Genomic DNA, 17,606 nt, shown 5'->3' with positions numbered 1-17,606 from the left:
TATAGGGATGAGCTTAAGTAGAAAGTCGTGCGTTGCGAGGCCGCGGGAGGGGGGGAGGCATGCAGTTAGCAAGTTCAGGAGAGCAGTCACCATGAAAATATCGATAGAAGATAGATAGAGAGGCAACATGGCGGCGAAATTTAAGAGGTAGAAGACTATCAGTATGAGGAGGAGAGCTGATGAGACGAAGAGCCTTAGCCTCCACTCTGTCCAGAAGAGCTGTGTGAGTGGAGCCCCCCCACATGTGAGATGCATACTCCATACGAGGGCGGACAAGGCCCCTGTATATGGACAGCAACTGTGCAGGGGAGAAGAACTGGCGGAGACGGTACAGAACGCCCAGCCTCGAGGAAGCTGATTTAGTAAGAGATGAGATATGAAGTTTCCAGTTGAGATTTTGAGTTAAGGATAGACCGAGGATGTTTAGTGTTGAGGAAGGTGATGGCCGAGTGTTGTCAAAGAATAGGAGATAGTTGTTTGGAAGATTGTGTCGAGTGGATAGGTGGAGAAACTGTGTTTTTGAGGTGTTGAAGGACACCAAGTTCTTCTTGCCCCAGTCGGAAATAATAGTAAGGTCTGAGGCTAAGCGTTTTGCCGCCTCCATCCTGAAATCATTTAGTTCCTGTTGGGTGGGTCTTCTATTAAAAGAAGTTGAGTAATGCAGAGTAGAGTCATCGGCGCAAGAATGTATAAGACAGTTCGTTTTGGAAAGATCATCAGTGAACAGTAAGAGAGTGGGAGATAGGACAGAACCCAGCGGAACACCACTATTAATAGGTTTAGGGGAAGATACAGTGACCGTCTACTACAGCAGAAATAGAACGGTCAGAGAGGAAACTTGAGATAAAGGTACAGAGAGAAGGATAGAAACCGTAGGAGGGTAGTTTGGAAAGTAGAGATTTGTGCCAAACCCTATCAAAAGCTTTTGATATGTCCAGCGCAATAGCAAAGGTTTCACCGAAACGGCTAAGAGAGGATGACCAAGAGTCAGTTAGGAAGGCTATGAGATCACCAGTAGAACGCCCTTTGCGGAACCCATACTGGCGATCAAATAGAAGTTCAGAAGTGGAAAGGTGCTTTTGAATCTTCCGGTTAAGGATTGATTCAAAAGCTTTAGATAGACATGAAAACAAAGCTATAGGACGGTAGTTGAGGGATTGGAACGATCACCCTTCTTAGGCACAGGCTGTATGAAGGCATACTTCCAGCAGGAAGGAAAGGTAGATGTTGACAGGCAGAGGAGAAAGAGTTTGACCAGGCAGGGTGTCAGCACGGAAACACAGTTTTTAAGGACAATAGGAGGCACTCCATTAGGTCCATTACCTTTCTGAGAGTTAAGGCCAGAGAGGGCATAGAAAACATCATTAGGAAGAATCTTAATTATAGGCATAAAGAAGTCAGAGGGGGGATAAGTAGGGGGAATATGCCCAGAATCGTCCAGGGTGGAGTTCTTACAGAAAGTTTAAGCGAAGAGTTCAGCCTTAGAGACAGATGAGACGGCATTGCTGCCGTCAGGTTTAAGGAGAGGAGGGAAAGAGGAAGAAGTGAAATTGGTGGAGATATTTTTGTCTAGATGCCAGAGGTCACGGGAAGAATTAGAGAAAGCAAGGTTTTGTCATTTTCTATTAATGAAGGAGTTTTTGGTTAGTCGGAGAATAGATTTGGCATGATTCGGGGCAGAAATGTAAAGATTATGGTTAGCGGGAGTTCGAACGCTCTGGTACCTTTTGTGAGCTGCCTCTCTATCGTTGACAGCATGAGAACAAGCGTGATTGAACCATGGTTAGTTAGTGTGTGGGTGTGTAAATGAGGAGAATAGCTTGTAAGGGACTAATTAGAGAGAGAGAGAGAGAGAGAGAGAGAGAGAGAGAGAGAGAGAGAGAGAGAGAGAGAGAGAGAGAGAGAGAGAGAGAGAGAGAGAGGAGTGAGTGAGAGAGAGAGTAAGGTGTGGATAGGGAAAGAGAGAGGAGGAGAGAGAGAGAGAGAGAGAGAGAGAGAGAGAGAGAGAGAGAGAGAGAGAGAGAGAGAGAGAGAGAGAGAGAGAGAGAGAGAGAGAGAGAGAGAGAGAGAGAGAGAGAGAGAATGTAAATTCCACCCTAACTTCTTTTCTATCGTGGTCAAGATAATTAAGTACTGACGTGTTTTAATTGTTTTAGTATGTGGGTTCAGTAGGTTTGTGTATGTATGTGTGTGTATGTGTTTGCGTGTGTGTGTGTGTATGTGTTTGCGTGTGTGTGTGTGTGTGTGTGTGTGTGTGTTTTGGGGAGGAAGGTGAGACAATGATGTGTGTTTGTTGGTCATCAGTGGAGTAATGCAACGTCAATAAGTGGATCATTTACAAGCAATGTCCCGTCAATCTATGCAATCGGTACATATTCACAACACATTAAATATTTAGTGACGCGGAGCGTGTAACTGTATTATTATTTATGATCCTATACGTTCTGAAATTGCGGGGCCATGCTGAGAACGGTGTGTGTGTGTGTGTGTGTGTAAGGATCATTGTAGCCGCTGGAAAACACTATGGATAACGAGTAACAGTGAAATAAGAGTGTCCACATCATTTGCCATTGTTCTAGTTATACGGGAGCGACTCTCTCTCTCTGGTGTGTGGTACGTCCCGAGGTAGAATTATACAGAGGGTCAAAATCACCTCCGAACATAAGCCGAGCCGTGACGGAGTTCATTCGCCTCGGCATTTGTTTACTCGAGTCAGACTCGCCGCTCAAGTGAGGTGAGCGGCGAGTCTGACTCGAGTACCGAACAAATGAACTCCAGGTGAATGAACTCCGTCAAACAGAAAAGCATGCAGATTTAGAATCTGTGCTTATAAAAGTGATGCGACGAAAACCAGCTGAGTACTAAGGGGTTGAAGGGAAATAATTGCAAGAAAATATTTATTCCCTACTTCATTTAACTCTGATTTTCGTATGTGTAATTTTACATTATTGTTACAATTTTATGCTAGTGTGATGCAGAATCTTCTCAGGAAGATGATGGTGGTCTCAGGTTTTCGTAAAAATGAATGTTGGGGTCAGGAAACAGGGTAGGAGTGAGGTGTGTGAAGTCGTCGGCTTAGGCAGACAACGAGGATGGGGCGGGGCCTAATTAGGCTTGAGGAGGGGGCGGAGCTTATCGAGATGCCAGCCAATCATCGTCCAGGATGAGATGCCGTGAACATTTCTATATATATTTTTTATTCACCGATAATTGCTTCATAGGGTATATAACAAAAAATCCACATCTTATTTTATTTTATTGTAGTAGTTTATAACCTAAAAAAACATCTGAGAGGTCCTAATAAAAAAGCTCATTTCAAAATTTGGTTCTTCACGTTCTATGAGAGTGACAATACCTCTCTATACTTGCCTTGGGTATCACTGCGTGTGTTGGGTGTGGGTTCACTTGCCTGAACCAAGTGAGCGGGACTCATAAATGAAGCAGTAGAATTTGAGCTGGCAGAGTAACGCTTCATGAAACACACAGGTGGAGTCTTAGTCGAACTTAATTGATCTGTGTTCTATGTAGCTTTAATATTGTAGTGTTTGGGGTGATGAAATTATGCTTTAACACCCTACACAAGTGAAGAGTTAAAATTTCGTCCATTTAGGAGACAATATGATAAACACCTTGCGGTGATGAGTCACTCAGGATTCGGATATCAGAGTGAATCCCACTGCCTGATCGCCACATACGGCTTCACTGAGCCTAGGAGGTTACGTAAAACTTAGCAAACCCTTATGATAGATTTTTAGTGGATTTTAGACTTGACTTATCACCAAAATGGTAAGATAACGTTGGCATTGGTTTTACTAGTATAGCATGCACTACTCGAGTCACGGTATTCGCTTGTCTCGAAACAATCATGGAATGCACCCAATAAGATTAATTTTCTAATAGTTCTCGGCGAGTCATTATACCAACATGTTAGACAAATTAACTCCAGCATGCAAGCTATCTAATAAATTACTCTTTTTTCCAGAGACGGCTAATTTCGGCAATTCAAAACGCCCGAGCCAAATTCATTATTCGTCGACTTAAAAAGCGCAAGAGAGAAGGGTAGCCCAGGAGTAGATTGCAACAACCTGTAGAAGTCCATGCAGCCCTGTTTAGACTTTATCTTTCTTACCAGCAATGCTTTTAGCTCTGCAATTTGAAGTTGTTTTTTTTCAGATGCCCACAACTTGCTCATGAAAGAAAAGACACGTTCAATGGAAGCATTAGTTCCAGGATGGCATATTATGAATTGAACTATATCTGACATGCGTTGATGGTTGTTTTTGTCTTTGACATGGGAGAATACTTCTACCCACCGCTGTTACGTATATCATATTAGCATTATTGTTTAATAATTTGTGAATATAAAGCTTAAACAAGTGGCACTCAAATCACTCCGTTAATATTATGGTGATATCTGGTATCTCAGTGTCTCCCTTCCTCTCTATCCCTCCCTTACGGGGGTTCTGTCCTGCAGAGCTGAGATGGTGGGGGTGATCGCACTCTTACCAACCCTGCCTAGATTACCGGGTTGCTCAGTGTGAAATTCGTCGGACCCCACTGTAACGATAGTTTTTTGAGTGTGTGTACGTGTGTGTATGTGTGGTGTGTGATAGTGCTTTAGATATGTATCAATAACCTTTTTACTTCCCTCCCCCTCTTGGTGTGTGTTAGTGTATTGTAGTGGTGTAGTTCGTGTCGGCAGCCATTAATAACCCTCTCTCTCCCTCCCCCGCAGTGACCCAGCTGGCGGGGGTGGCGGTGGAGGGCGGCGGCGGCGGCGTGGAGCTGGGTCGGCGCCAGTATCTGCGGGAGGTGCGGGAGGACCAAGAGCCCGGCGTGCTGCTGACGGTGACGGCGAGGGTGCTGCAGGAAGGTGGGTGGGTGGGGGAGGATGTTGGTGGTGATGGTGAATGGTGGTAGTGATGGTAGGGGTGACGGTAGTGGTTGTGGTTGTGTGATGGTGGTAGTGGTGGTAGGGGTGAAGGTAGTGGTTGTGGTTGTGTGATGGTGGTAGTGGTGGTAGGGGTGAAGGTAGTGGTTGTGGTCGTGGTGGTGGTGGTAGTGGTGGTAGGGGTGAAGGTAGTGGTTGTGGTTGTGTGGTGATGGTGGTGGTCGTGGTGGTGGTGGTAGTGGTGGTAGGGGTGAAGGTAGTGGTTGTGGTCGTGGTGGCGGTGGTAGTGGTGGTAGGGGTGAAGGTAGTGGTTGTGGTTGTGTGGTGATGGTGGTGGTCGTGGTGGTGGTGGTAGTGGTGGTAGGGGTGAAGGTAGTGGTTGTGGTTGTGTGGTGATGGTGGTGGTCGTGGTGGTGGTGGTGGTAGTGGTGGTAGGGTGAAGGTAAGTGGTTGTGGTTGTGTGGTGATGGTGGTGGTCGTGGTGGTGGTGGTAGTGGTGGTAGGGTGGTGGGGTAGTGGTTGTGGTTGTGTGGTGATGGTGGTGCTCGTGGTGGTGGTGGTGGTGGTAGGTAGGTGAAGGTAGTGGTTGTGGTTGTGTGGTGATGGTGGTGGTCGTGGTGGTGGTGGTAGGTGGTGGTAGAGAGTTGAAGGTGGTGGTTGTGGTTGTGTGGTGATGGTGTTGTGGTGTGGTGGTGGTGGTGGTGGTAGGGGTGAAGGTAGTGGTTGTGTGGTGGTGGTGGTGATGGATGTGGTGGTGATGATTGTTAGGGATGGTGGTGAGGTACTGACCCTTCCCCTTTACCTACTTACCTTCCTACTTACCCACCTTACCTTACTTACCTTACCTTATGTACTTACTTACCTATCCATTTACCTACTTACCCACCTTACTTACTTTACTTACCTTACGTATCTACTTACCCACCTTACCCACCTTACCTTACGTACTTACCTACCTTGCCTTACCTACCTTGCTTACCTTACCACCTTATACCTTACCTACTTACTGCCTTCCTTACCCCCCTACTTACCTACTTACCCACCTTACCTTACCCTTACTGCTTACCTACTTGCTTACCTACTTACCACCCCACCTTACCTTACCTTACCCACCTACTTACCTACTTACCCACCCCTTGCCTTACCTACCTTGCCCCTACCTTGCCCACCTTACTTACTTACCTTACTTACCCACCTTACTTACCTACCTTTCTTACCTTACTTACCCACCTTACTTACCCACCTTACTTACCGACCTTACTTACCTTACTTACCCACCTTACTTACCTACTTACCCACTTTACTTACCTTACGTACCTACTTACCTACCTCTCGCTTTCCCCTATTTTACCCTCCCCTTATCTCTCTCCTTACTTTCACTTTTCCCTCTTTTCTCCCTCCCTTTTTTTCCCCTCTCCTCTATTCTTCTCGTTTCTTCCCTTCTCTTTTTCCTCCCTCTCTTCACCCTGTCTCCTTTCTTTCTCCTTCCCCTTTTTTCTCTCCTCTGTTTTCCTTCTCCTCTCCTCTCTTCTCGATTCTTCCTTTCTCCCTTTTTCCTTCTTATCTTTACCCTGTCTCCTTTCTTTCTCCTTCCCCTTTGTTTTCCCTTCTCTCCTCTCTTCTCGCTTCTTCCCTTTCTCCCTTTCTCCTTTATATCGTTACCCTGTCTCCTTTCTTTCTCCTTCCCCTTTTTTTCTCTTCTCCTCTCCTCCCCTCTCTTCTCGCTTCTTCCCTTCTTTCTCTTTTTCCTCTTTCATTCGTTTCCATATTTTGCTTGCTGATGTTAGTGGCGGTGGTGATGGTGGTGGTGGTGATGGTGGTGGTGGTGATGGTGGTGGTGATGGTAGTGATGGTGCTGGTACTAACTTTCCCCTTGTCCTACTTACCGATACTTACCAATACTCACCTGATGTACTGACCCCTCACCCCTCCCTTACTTATAATGCCTAGCTACCTACCTCATGTTTTTGTTTACCAGATAATTTTGTTTTGGGAGATACGTTGTTTATTTTGTTGTTGTTGTTGTTGTCGTTGTTGTTGTTGTGTCCGTGTATTAGAGAGTTCAAGTTGTTTTATTTTTGTTTTGTTTTGTTTTGTTATAATTATATGTTTGTGTTTTCCAGAATTGTTGATGTTTTGTCAGATTTGAGGTAGACATTTGTGTGATTTTTATTTTCCTGTTTTTTGTATTTTTTAATCACGTTGTGTGTGTGTGTGTGTGTGTGTGTGTGTGTGTGTGTGTGTGTGTGTGTGTGTGTGTGTGTGTGTGTGTGTGTATTTTGTTTTTATTTTTTGTTTGTTGTTTTTTCCTCTACTCTCCTCTTCTCATTTATCCCCTTTCTCTCTTTTTCCTTCCTCTCTTTACCCTCTTTCCTTTCTTTCTCCTTCCCCTCTTCTCTCTCCTCTGTTTTTCCTTTCCTCTCCTCTCCTTGTTTCTTCCCTTCCTCTCTTTTTCCTCCCTTTCTTTACCCTACCTCCTTTCTTTCTCCTTCCCCTCCTTTCTCTCCTCTGTTTTCCCTCTCCTCTCCTCTTCTCATTTCTTCCCTTTCTCTCTTTTTCTTCCCTATCTTTACCCTGTCTCCTTTATTTCTCCTTCCCCTCTTTTCTCTCCTCTGTTTTCTCTTTCCTCTCTTCTTCTCCTTTCTTCCCTTCCTCTCCTTTTCCTCCCTCTCTTTACCCTGTCTCCTTTCTTTCTCTTCCCCCTTTTTTCCCTTCTCGTCTCTTCTCGTTTCTTCCCTTCCTCTCTTTTCCCTCTTCCATTTATCCCCTTCTTTTCCTTGTTGGTGCTCCCTCCTGTTATTTTGCGTTGCTCAGACCTTCTTGTGTTGCATCCAGACGTGTTTGTGTTATGTTTTCCCGTTTGTTTGTTCGTTTGTGTGTTGTGTATTCTTCCTCCAAATTTTCCTTCCCCTCACTTTTATTTTTTCACTTTTTCCTTTTCAATTTTTTTCCTCCACTTTCTCTACCCTCCTTTTACCCCTCACTTTTTCCTCTTTATTTTTTTCCTTCACATTCTCACTCTTTTCACTTTCTCCTCTCCACATTCTCTTCTTCCCCTCGCTTTATTTTCACTTTCTTCTCCATATTCTCTTTCCTCTCACTTTCTTTCCACTTTCTCCTCTCCTCATTCTCTACTTCCCTCACTTTCTTTTCACTTTCTCCTCTCCACATTTTCTCCTCACTTTTTTCACTTTCTCCTCTCCACATTCTCTCCTTTCCCTCACTTTCTCACTTCCACATCCTCTCCTTCCCCTCACTTTCTTTTCACTTTCTCCTCTCCACATTCTCTCCTTTCCCTCACTTTTTTCACTTTCTCCTCTCCACATTCTCTCCTTTCCCTCACTTTTTTCACTTTCTCCTCTCCACATTCTCTCCTTTCCCTCACTTTTTTCACTTTCTCCTCTCCACATTCTCTCCCCCTCACTTTCTTTTCACTTTCTCTCCATTCTCTCCTTCCTCTCAATTTCTTTTCACTTTCTCCTCTCCACATTCTCTTCTTCCCCTCGCTTTATTTTCACTTTCTTCTCCATATTCTCTTTCCTCTCACTTTCTTTTCACTTTCTCCTCTCCACATTCTCTCCTTCCCCTCACTTTCTTTTCACTTTCTCCTCTCCACATTCTCTCCTCACTCTCTTTTCACTTTTTCCTCTCCACATTCTCTCCTCACTCTCTTTTCTCTTTCTCCTCTCCACATTCTCTCCTTCCCCTCACTTTCTTTTCACTTTCTCCTCTCCACATTCTCTCTCTCCCCTCACTTTCCTTCTACTTTCTCCTCTCCACATTCTCTCTTTCCCCTCACTTTCGTTTCTCTTTTTCGTCTCCACATTCTCTCCTTCCCCTCACTTTCTTTTCTCTTTCTCCTCTCCATATTCTCTTTCCCCTCACTTTCTTTTCACTTTCTCCTCCATATTCTCTTTCCCCTCACTTTCTTTTCACTTTCTCCTCTCCACATTCTCTCCTTCCCCTCACTTTCTTTTCACTTTCTCCTCTCCACATTCTCTCCTTCCCCTCACTTTCTTTTCACTTTCTCCTCTCCACATTCTCTCCTTCCCCTCACTTTCTTTTCACTTTCTCCTCTCCATATTCTCTTTCCCCTCACTTTCTTTTCACTTTCTCCTCTCCATATTCTCTTTCCCCTCACTTTCTTTTCACTTTCTCCTCTCCACATTCTCTCTTTCCCCTCATTTCTTTTCACTTTCTCCTCTCCACATTCTCTCCTTCCCCTCACTTTTTTTTCACTTTCTCCTCTCCACATTCTCTCTTCCCCCTCACTTTCTTTTCACTTTCTCCTCTCCACATTTTCTCCTCACTTTTTTCACTTTTTCCTCTCCACATTCTCTCCTTCCCCATACCTTTTTTTTTTTACTTTCTCCTCTCCACATTCTCTCCTTTCCCTCAATTTCTTTTCACTTTCTCCTCTCTACATTCTCTCCTTTCCCTCACTTTCTTTTCACTTTCTCCTCTCCACATTCTCTCCTTCCCCTCACTTTCTTTTCACTTTCTCCTCTCCACATTCTCTCCTTCCCCTCACTTTCTTTTCACTTTCTCCTCTCCACATTCTCTCCTTCCTCTCACTCTCTTTTCAATTTCTCCTCTCCACATTCTCTCCTTCCTCTCACTCTCTTTTCACTTTCTCCTCTCCACATTCTCTCCTTCCTCGAACTCTCTTTTCACTTTCTCCTCTCCACATTCTCTCCTTCCCTCACTTTCTTTTCACTTTCTCCTCTCCACATTCTCTCCTTCCCTCACTTTCTTTTCACTTTCTCCTCTCCACATTCTCTCCTTCCCCTCACTTTCTTTTCACTTTCTCCTCCACATTTTCTCCTCACTTTTTTTTCTTTTTTTCCTCTTCACTTTTTTTCCCTCTCCACATTCTCTCTCCTTCCCTCCTCCTTTTGCCCCTCACTTTTCCTCCCTTGCCCCTCCCTTTCAAGTCATTCCCTCCCTTTTTGTTTCCTTCCCCTCTCTTCATCCTTTCACTTTTCCTTTCTTTTTTTTCCCCTCTTCATTTTTCTATCAGTTTTCTGTTACTATAAAAAAAAAATCTCCCTTCCATCTTATTTTCTCTCTTCTGTTCCTCTATTTATCTTCCTTGTGTTATCTTCCTTTTCTTTCTTTTTCCCTGTTTTCCCTGTTTTTTTAATTCATCATCATCATCATTATCTTAAGTTACATTATATTGTCTTTTATCTTTTTTTTTATATTGTATCTTTCTCTTTTTGTTTTTTTTCTTATTCTTCTTTTATTTTCCTCTTCCTCTTTCTCTTCTCTATCTTTTTCTCTTTATATTCCTCTTTTCTTCTTTATCTTTCTCTTCTTTTCTCTACCTTTATTGTCTCTTTATCTTCCTCTTCTCTATATTGCTCTTCTCTTCTTTATATCTCTCTTCTCTTCTCTTATCTTTCTCTTCTCTCCTTTATATTCCTCTTTTCTTCTCTGTCTTTCTCTTCTTTTCTCTACCTTTTCCGTCTTTTTATCTTCCTCTTCTCTATATTGCTCTTCTCTTCTTTATATCTCTCTTCTCTTCTCTTATCTTTCTCTTCTCTCCTTTATATTCCTCTTTTCTTCTCTATCTTTCTCTTCTTTTCTCTACATTTATCGTCTCTTTATCTTCCTCTTCTCTATATTGCTCTTCTCTTCTTTATATCTCTCTTCTCTTCTCTTATCTTTCCCTTCTCTCCTTTATATTCCTCTTTTCTTCTTTATCTTTATCTTCTTTTCTCTACCTTTTTCGTGTCTTTATCTTCCTCTTCTCTATATTGCTCTTCTTTACTTCTCTCTTCTCTCCTCAATCTTTCTCTTCTCTCCTCTATCTTGTTATCTTGTTTATCTATCTTGTATCTTCTCTTTTTGTTTTGTTTCTTCTTATCATTTTTATATCTTCCTCTTCCTCTTCTCTCCTCTATCTTTTTCTCTTCTCTTCTCCTTCTTTCTCTTCTCTTTATCGTTCTCTTCTTTACTCTACCTTTCTCGTCTCTTTATCTTCCTGTTCTCTTTATTTCTCTTCTCTTCTTTATTTCTCTCTTTATCTTTATCTTCTTTCCTCTATATTCCCCTTTTCTTCTATGTCTTTCTCTTCATTTCTCTGCCTTTCTCTTCTTTCTTTCTTCTTTCTTCTCTATCTTCTCTTCTCTTTATCATATTCTTCTCTTCTCAATCTTTCTTTTCTCTTGATCTTTCCCTTCCCTTCTTCTCTCTACCATTCTTTCCTTTTTATCTTTCTTTCTCTTTTCTTTTAATATCGCTCTTTTATTCTGCAAGTAAAAAGATAAAAATAAGATTGAAGCTATAGCATTCAGTCGTATTATTATTATTATTAGTATTAGTATTAGTATTAGTATTAGTATTATTTTTATTATTATTATTATTATTATTATTATCATTATTATTATTTTCATTTTTCTTCGTCTTTCAGTAAAATATTCCGTCCACATTTTTCATTTTCTTTCTTGGTCACAAATGCTCAGAATACTTCCCCTGATATTATTTTTTCTCTTTTTTCCTTTTCTTTTTCTTTTTTGTCTTGAAAGTCATTGGGCTTCCTTTGTCTTATATATTGCCTACATACCTTGCTCTCTCTCTCTCTCTCTCTCTCTCTCTCTCTCTCTCTCTCTCTCTCTCTCTCTCTCTCTCTCTCTCTCTCTCTCTCTCTCTCTCTCTCTCTCTCTCTCTCTCTCTCTCTCTCTCTCTCTCTCTCTCTCTCTCTCTCTCTCTCTCTCTCTCTCTCTCTCTCTCTCTCTCTCTCTCTCTCTCTCTCTCTCTCTCTCTCTCTCTCTCTCTCTCACCAATGCACCCAAATTACGAGGTTTTCCTTTATTCTTTTCTCCTCTAATCTCCCTTTTTTCCTCCATTTTTTCCCTCCACTTTCCTCCTTTCCTCCCCGCCACTCACTACATGTTCAGACACGTTAAGGTTTTTTGCATAATTCGCTTTCGGTTTACACACAAGCTGCCATTTTTTTCTTCTTGCTTATTTTCCCTCCTTTTATTCCCCGTATTTTCCCTCCCTTCACTTTTTTTCCTATTTTTTTCTTTCCTTTCTTTATTCACTTTTCCCTCTTCTTTGTCCGTTCAATATTTTTCCTTTCTCCTTTTTTCCCTCCTCTCTATATCCTCTTATTTTCTTCTATTATTTTCTTCCTCTCCTTCCCTTTATTCTTTTTTTTATTTATTCTCTTTCTTCTTTCTTGCTCTCAATTTTTCATCTTCTCACTTTTCCTGTCTCTCACTTTCTTCCTCCTCTCTTTATGCTCTCATTTTCCACCTCTTCTTTTATCTTCTCCTTACTTCTCCTCTCTTTTTCCTTCTTTCATCTTTCCTGCTCGCATTTTCCTTCCATCCCTTTTTATTTTTCTATTCTATGTTTTTTTGTCCTCTCCTTTCTTTTCTTCTTCCAATCTCACCATTTTCCCTTGTCCTCTTTTCTTGCCCTTCTTCTCTATCCTATGTTTTGTTTTCTCTTTTCCTCGTTTTCCCACTTCATATAATTCTCTCTTTTCTTCTTTAATTCTCTGTTTTGTTTTCCGTCCTTTCCTCTTCTTCCAACCTCACTATTTTCCCTTGCCCTCTTTTCTTGCCCTTCTTCTCTATCCTATGTTTTGTTTTCTCTTTTCCTCGTTTTCCCACTTCATACAATTCTCTCTCTCCTTCTTTAATTCTCTGTTTTGTTTTCCGTCCTTTCCTCTTCTTCCAACCTCACTATTTTCCCTTATCTTCTTTTCTTGTCCTTCAACTCTATCCTATGTTTTGTTTTCTCTTTTCCTCGCTTTCCCACTTCATATAATTCTCTCTTTTCTTCTTTAACTCTCCGTATTGTTTTCCGTCCTTTCCTTTTCTTCCCCACCTAACTTAACTCTTCCTTTTTTCTATCACTTGTTGTTTTTCCCTCCCCTATCTTTTTTTCTCGTTCACCCTTTTATCTTTTTTTTTAACGAAGGATGGAAACAAGGCGTGCTCTTACGTGTCTCATTTTCCTTGTTTTTTGTTATATCTGTTTCTCTGTTATCTATATTTTTGTGGTATTTTTTATGTTTTCTTTTTTTTTTCGTTCCATCTCTCAATCCTTTTTTTCTCGTCTTCGCGTTAATGGAAGCAAAGATGAAGACGAATTTTACTTCAATATTATGTTCTTTATCTTTTGTTATTTGCATTTCTCTTTTCTATTTTTTTGGGGGGTAGGGTTGGGCGTCTTTTCTTTGGTTTATTAATTGTGTTTCCTTTCCGCTCCTTTCTTTCTCGCCTCCTTGCTTTTATCTCTTTTTTTCCTTTATTCTATCTTGCTATAATTATTTTCGTTTCCTTTCTCTTTCTTTCTTTCTCTTACTTTTTTTCTTTTCTATATTTTGTTTATGGTATTTTACTTTTTCTTTTCATTTCCTTTCCCAATCTTTTTCTTTCTCATCTTCGCGCTAATTGAAAGGAAGGATGTGGACGATTTTTTTATTATTTCTAATTTTCTTTATCTCATTGCATTGCTTTTTCTCTCTTCTAGGTATATTTTTGGTGCTTTTTTTCATTTTTTTTGTTTATATTTTCTTTTTTTCTTTTTGTTTTCTTTCGTATCTTCTTACGAAAGGAAGGAAGAAGATGAACTTTCCTCTCCTATCATTTTCTTTATCTCTTGCCTCTTTATTTTTTCTTTTCTATATTTTCTTTTCTTTTTTCTTTTCCTTTTCCTTTATCTCGTTTTTCTCTCTCTTTCGCGTCCTAATGAATGTTGAAGATGCAGTTTTCTTACATCTCATTTTCTCTCCTGTTCTTACAATTTATCTTTTCCTGTGTGTTTTCTTCTCTTTTCTTTTTCCTCCTTTCTTTCTTGTCTTCGCGCTAATGGAAAGACAGATGGACAGGAGTTTTGCTTTCACTTCTCTCTCTCTCTCTCTCTCTCTCTCTCTCTCTCTCTCTCTCTCTCTCTCTCTCTCTCTCTCTCTCTCTCTCTCTCTCTCTCTCTCTCTCTCTCTCTCTCTCTCTCTCTCTCTCTCTCTCTCTCTCTCTCTCTCTCTCTCTCTCTCTCTCTCTCTCTCTCTTTCCTTTTCATATTTCCTCGTCTGATTCTCTCTTTCTTTCCTTCTATTTTTTTTCCTTTTTATTATCTTTTTTTGTTATTTTCTTTCTTGTTATTTTCTTTCTTCCTTTCCTTTTTATCACTTTGTTCTTTTCTTTCTTCCAACCTTCTTATTTTTCCTTGTCTTTTTCTCTTTCTTCCTTTCCTTTTTATTTTTCCTCTTTATTATCTTTCTCTTACTCTCCTTTTCTTTTTTTGTTATTTTCTTTCTTCTTTTTCTTTTTACCTCCTTGTCATTATCTTTCTTCCAATCTTCTTATGTTTCCTTATCTTTCCCTTTTTCTTCTTTCTTATTTTCCTTGTTGTTATCTTTCTCTTACTCTCCTTATCTTTTTATTTTTATTTTATTTTTTACCTCTTACTTCTTACGTTCCCTTGTCTTTTTCTTTCTCTTCCTTTCCCTCTTATCTTTTCTTTTCATATTTTTCTCTTCCTTTCCTCCTTATCTCTTCTTATCTCTCCTCTTTCTTCCTTCCCTTCTAATCATTCGTTGCCATTTTCATTTTTCCTTTCTTTTTTTTTTCTTTTTCCTTCTTCCCTTCTTATGTTTCCTTTTCATTTTCTCTTTTTCTTCTCTTCCTGTCTTTTTATCTCCGTGGAAAAGAGAAAAAAAAAGATACCCGAGTCTTCCTTTCATCTCGTTTTCTCTTTCCCGTTTTTGTTTATCGAGCGCCTCTTTCCGTTTTCTTTCTTTCTCTCTCTCTCTCTCTCTCTCTCTCTCTCTCTCTCTCTCTCTCTCTCTCTCTCTCTCTCTCTCTCTCTCTCTCTCTCTCTCTCTCTCTCTCTCTCTCTCTCATTTCGCAACTTTCCTCTTCTTCTTCCTCTTTTTCAGATTGTATTCCCTCTCTTATGATCCTCCTCCACCCTCCTCCTCCTCCTCCTCCTCCTCATCCACTTCATGCTTTACCTCCGCTTTCCTTCTTTTCTTCTTTATCGGCATTCTTCTTCCTTCTTTCTCCCTCCCTCCCTTCTTTTCTCCCTTCTCTACGTTCTCTCTTTCTCTCCCTTCTCCTTCTCTTCTTCCCTCCTTTCTCTTCTCTTTATTCATTTCTCTTTTTCTTCCTCCTCATCTTTCCTCCTCCTTCTCTTCTTATTCCTTCTTCTTCTTCCCTTCCTCCTTTTCTCCTTTATCATTATTTTTTCCTTTACCTCCTTCTTCTTCTTCTTCTTCTTCTTCTTCTTCTTCACCCATTTATTTATTCCTCCTCCTCGCCAACTCTTCTTTCCATCCCTTCCATCCCTTCCTCCCTGCCTCTTTTCTCTCTCCTATCTAACCCTCATTTATCCTTCAATATCTCTCCAATCTTCTCTCCCTCCCTCTCTCCCTTCTTCCCTTCCTTCCCTCCCTCCTTCCCCTTATTCTGTCTCTCCTCAACTTTCCTTCCTTTCTTTCTTCTCTTCATCATTATCTCTATTCCTTCTTTCGCATTCTCTTCTTCCCTCTTTCTCCTCTCCTTTTCCCTCCTCTTTCTTATGTCTCCTTCCTTACCCATATGTCCCCTTCTCTCCCTCTTTCTCTCCTTCTTTCCTCTTTTTTTTCCTCCACTTCCTTCTCTTTCCTTCTTCCTCCTTCTCTTCTTTCCTCCCTCTTCTCTCTTCCCTTCCCTCCCTATTCATTCATATTTCCTTTCTCTCCTCCTTCCCCCATTATCTTCTCTTTCCTTCCTTTTCCTTCTCTTCTTCCTTTTCTTTCCTTTCTCCTTCTCCTCCTTTTCTCCTATATTTCTCCTCCTCTATTTCACCATTCCTCCTTCTTCCCTCCCTTCCTTACCTCCTCTTTCTTTCCCTCTGTCTCCTCAACCCAAATTTCTCCTCCCTTCCTTCCTCCTTTTCCTCTTTCCCTTCTTTCCTTCTTCCCTTCACTAACTTCTCTCCCCTTCTCTCCCTTTCTTCCTCTCCCTTCCTCCCCTCCCTCCTTCACCTTCTCTTTTCTTTCCTTCCTCTCTTATCCACTTATCTCTTTCCCTCCCTTTCCTCCTCCCTTCCTGCTTCCTTTCATTCCTCCATTCCTGCTTCCTTTCATTCCTCCCTTCCTGCTTCCTTTCATTCCTCCCTTCCTCTCTCCTTCCTTTCTCTCCTCCCTCAACTACTTCCCTCCGTCCCTATTCCTCCCTAACCAATACTTCTCCTCCTCCCCCTCCTAACGCCTCCCCCCTCCCCCCAGGCCCGAGTGTCACCTTCCGCGTGGTGGAGGGGGGCGAGGAGGGGCTCTTCTCCCTCCACCCCTCCAGCGGCCGCCTCTCCCTCCTCAAGAACCTGGACTACGAGAGCAAGCAAAAGGTGAGGGGGGGGAGGAGGAGGAGGAGGAGGAGGAGGGGGAGGAGGAGGATGCTAGGAAAGAAACGGTTATGCAAGAGAGAGAGAGAGAGAGAGAGAGAGAGAGAGAGAGAGAGAGAGAGAGAGAGAGAGAGAGAGAGAGAGAGAGACGGAAAAAATAGAGTAAAAAGATCCAGTGACTGTCTCTCTTTCTAGACGTAATGTGTGTGTGTGTGTGTGTGTGTGTGTGTGTGTGTGTGTGTGTGTGTGTGTGTGTGTGTGTGTGTGTGTGTGTGTGTGTGTGTGTGTGTGTGTGTGTGTGTGTGTGTGTGTGTGTGTGTGTGTGTGTGTGTGTGTGTGTGTGTGTGTGTGTGTGTGTGTGTGTGTGTGTGTGTGTGTGTGTGTGTGTGTGTGTGTGTGTGTGTGTGTGTGTGTGTGTGTGTGTGTGTGTGTGTGTGTGTGTGTGTGTGTGTGTGTGTGTGTGTGTGTGTGTGTGTGTGTGTGTGTGTGTGTGTGTGTGTGTGTGTGTGTGTGTGTGTGTGTGTGTGTGTGTGTGTGTGTGTGTGTGTGTGTGTGTGTGTGTGTGTGTGTGTGTGTGTGTGTGTGTGTGTGTGTGTGTGTGTGTGTGTGTGTGTGTGTGTGTGTGTGTGTGTGTGTGTGTGTGTGTGTGTGTGTGTGTGTGTGTGTGTGTGTGTGTGTGTGTGTGTGTGTGTGTGTGTGTGTGTGTGTGTGTGTGTGTGTGTGTGTGTGTGTGTGTGTGTGTGTGTGTGTGTGTGTGTGTGCCTGCCTGCCTGCCTGCCTGCCTGCCTGCCTGCCTTCCTTACCTACACTGTACTTTACTGGTTTTCTTTTTCTTCCTTTATTTTGTAGGGATTGAGAGCCATGCGCCAGTGGACTTTTTTCCTCTTTTCCCCCTTTTTCCCTTGAGCTGCCTCCGTTACTGTAAAAAATAAAGTAGCCCGCATCTTGTACTCTCTCTTGGCCGGAAGTGAGTCGTAAAGTAGAGCTTCCGGGCTAACTGGTCTTGCTCGGTGTGTGTGTGTGTGTGTGTGTGTGTGTGTGTGTGTGTGTGTGTGTGTGTGTGTGTGCTCCTTTCTTTTTCCTTTGTGTGATAATATAATAATCCTAATAATACAAATAATAATAGTAATAGAAGTAATAATTCACGGTTCCTCAAAAAAAGAAATACATTCATAGTTCTGAAAATATACAGTGGACATAAAAGACGTGATACAACACACTGTCACTAAAATGGTATGTTAATGTTTGTGTGCGTGGATGTGTTTGTGTATGTATGTATGTATGTATGGGAGCGGCGAGTAGCGGGCTTTTTTTTCGTACTCTTTGTGTTGCCCTTGAGCCGTTTCCTTTGTTGTAAAAAAATAATGTATGTATG

General features: G+C 41.9%; 1 protein-coding gene across 1 annotated transcript in view; it reads left to right on the top strand.

Moving 5' to 3' along the window:
* LOC126998159 (putative neural-cadherin 2) overlaps positions 1–17,606 on the top strand; it is a 96,232-nt gene that overhangs the window by 56,710 nt on the left and 21,916 nt on the right. Inside the window, exons 2-3 of the mRNA XM_050859599.1 lie at positions 4,736–4,873; positions 16,119–16,234. Coding sequence (XP_050715556.1) covers positions 4,736–4,873; positions 16,119–16,234 — 254 coding nt within the window. The remainder of the gene's footprint in view (positions 1–4,735; positions 4,874–16,118; positions 16,235–17,606) is intronic.

The sequence above is a fragment of the Eriocheir sinensis genome, chromosome 2, assembly GCF_024679095.1.
Source record: "Eriocheir sinensis breed Jianghai 21 chromosome 2, ASM2467909v1, whole genome shotgun sequence".
Classification (NCBI taxonomy): domain Eukaryota; kingdom Metazoa; phylum Arthropoda; class Malacostraca; order Decapoda; family Varunidae; genus Eriocheir; species Eriocheir sinensis.
The sequence above is the reverse complement of the archived record's forward strand: the minus strand, read 5'-3'. Positions and strand labels throughout refer to the sequence as shown.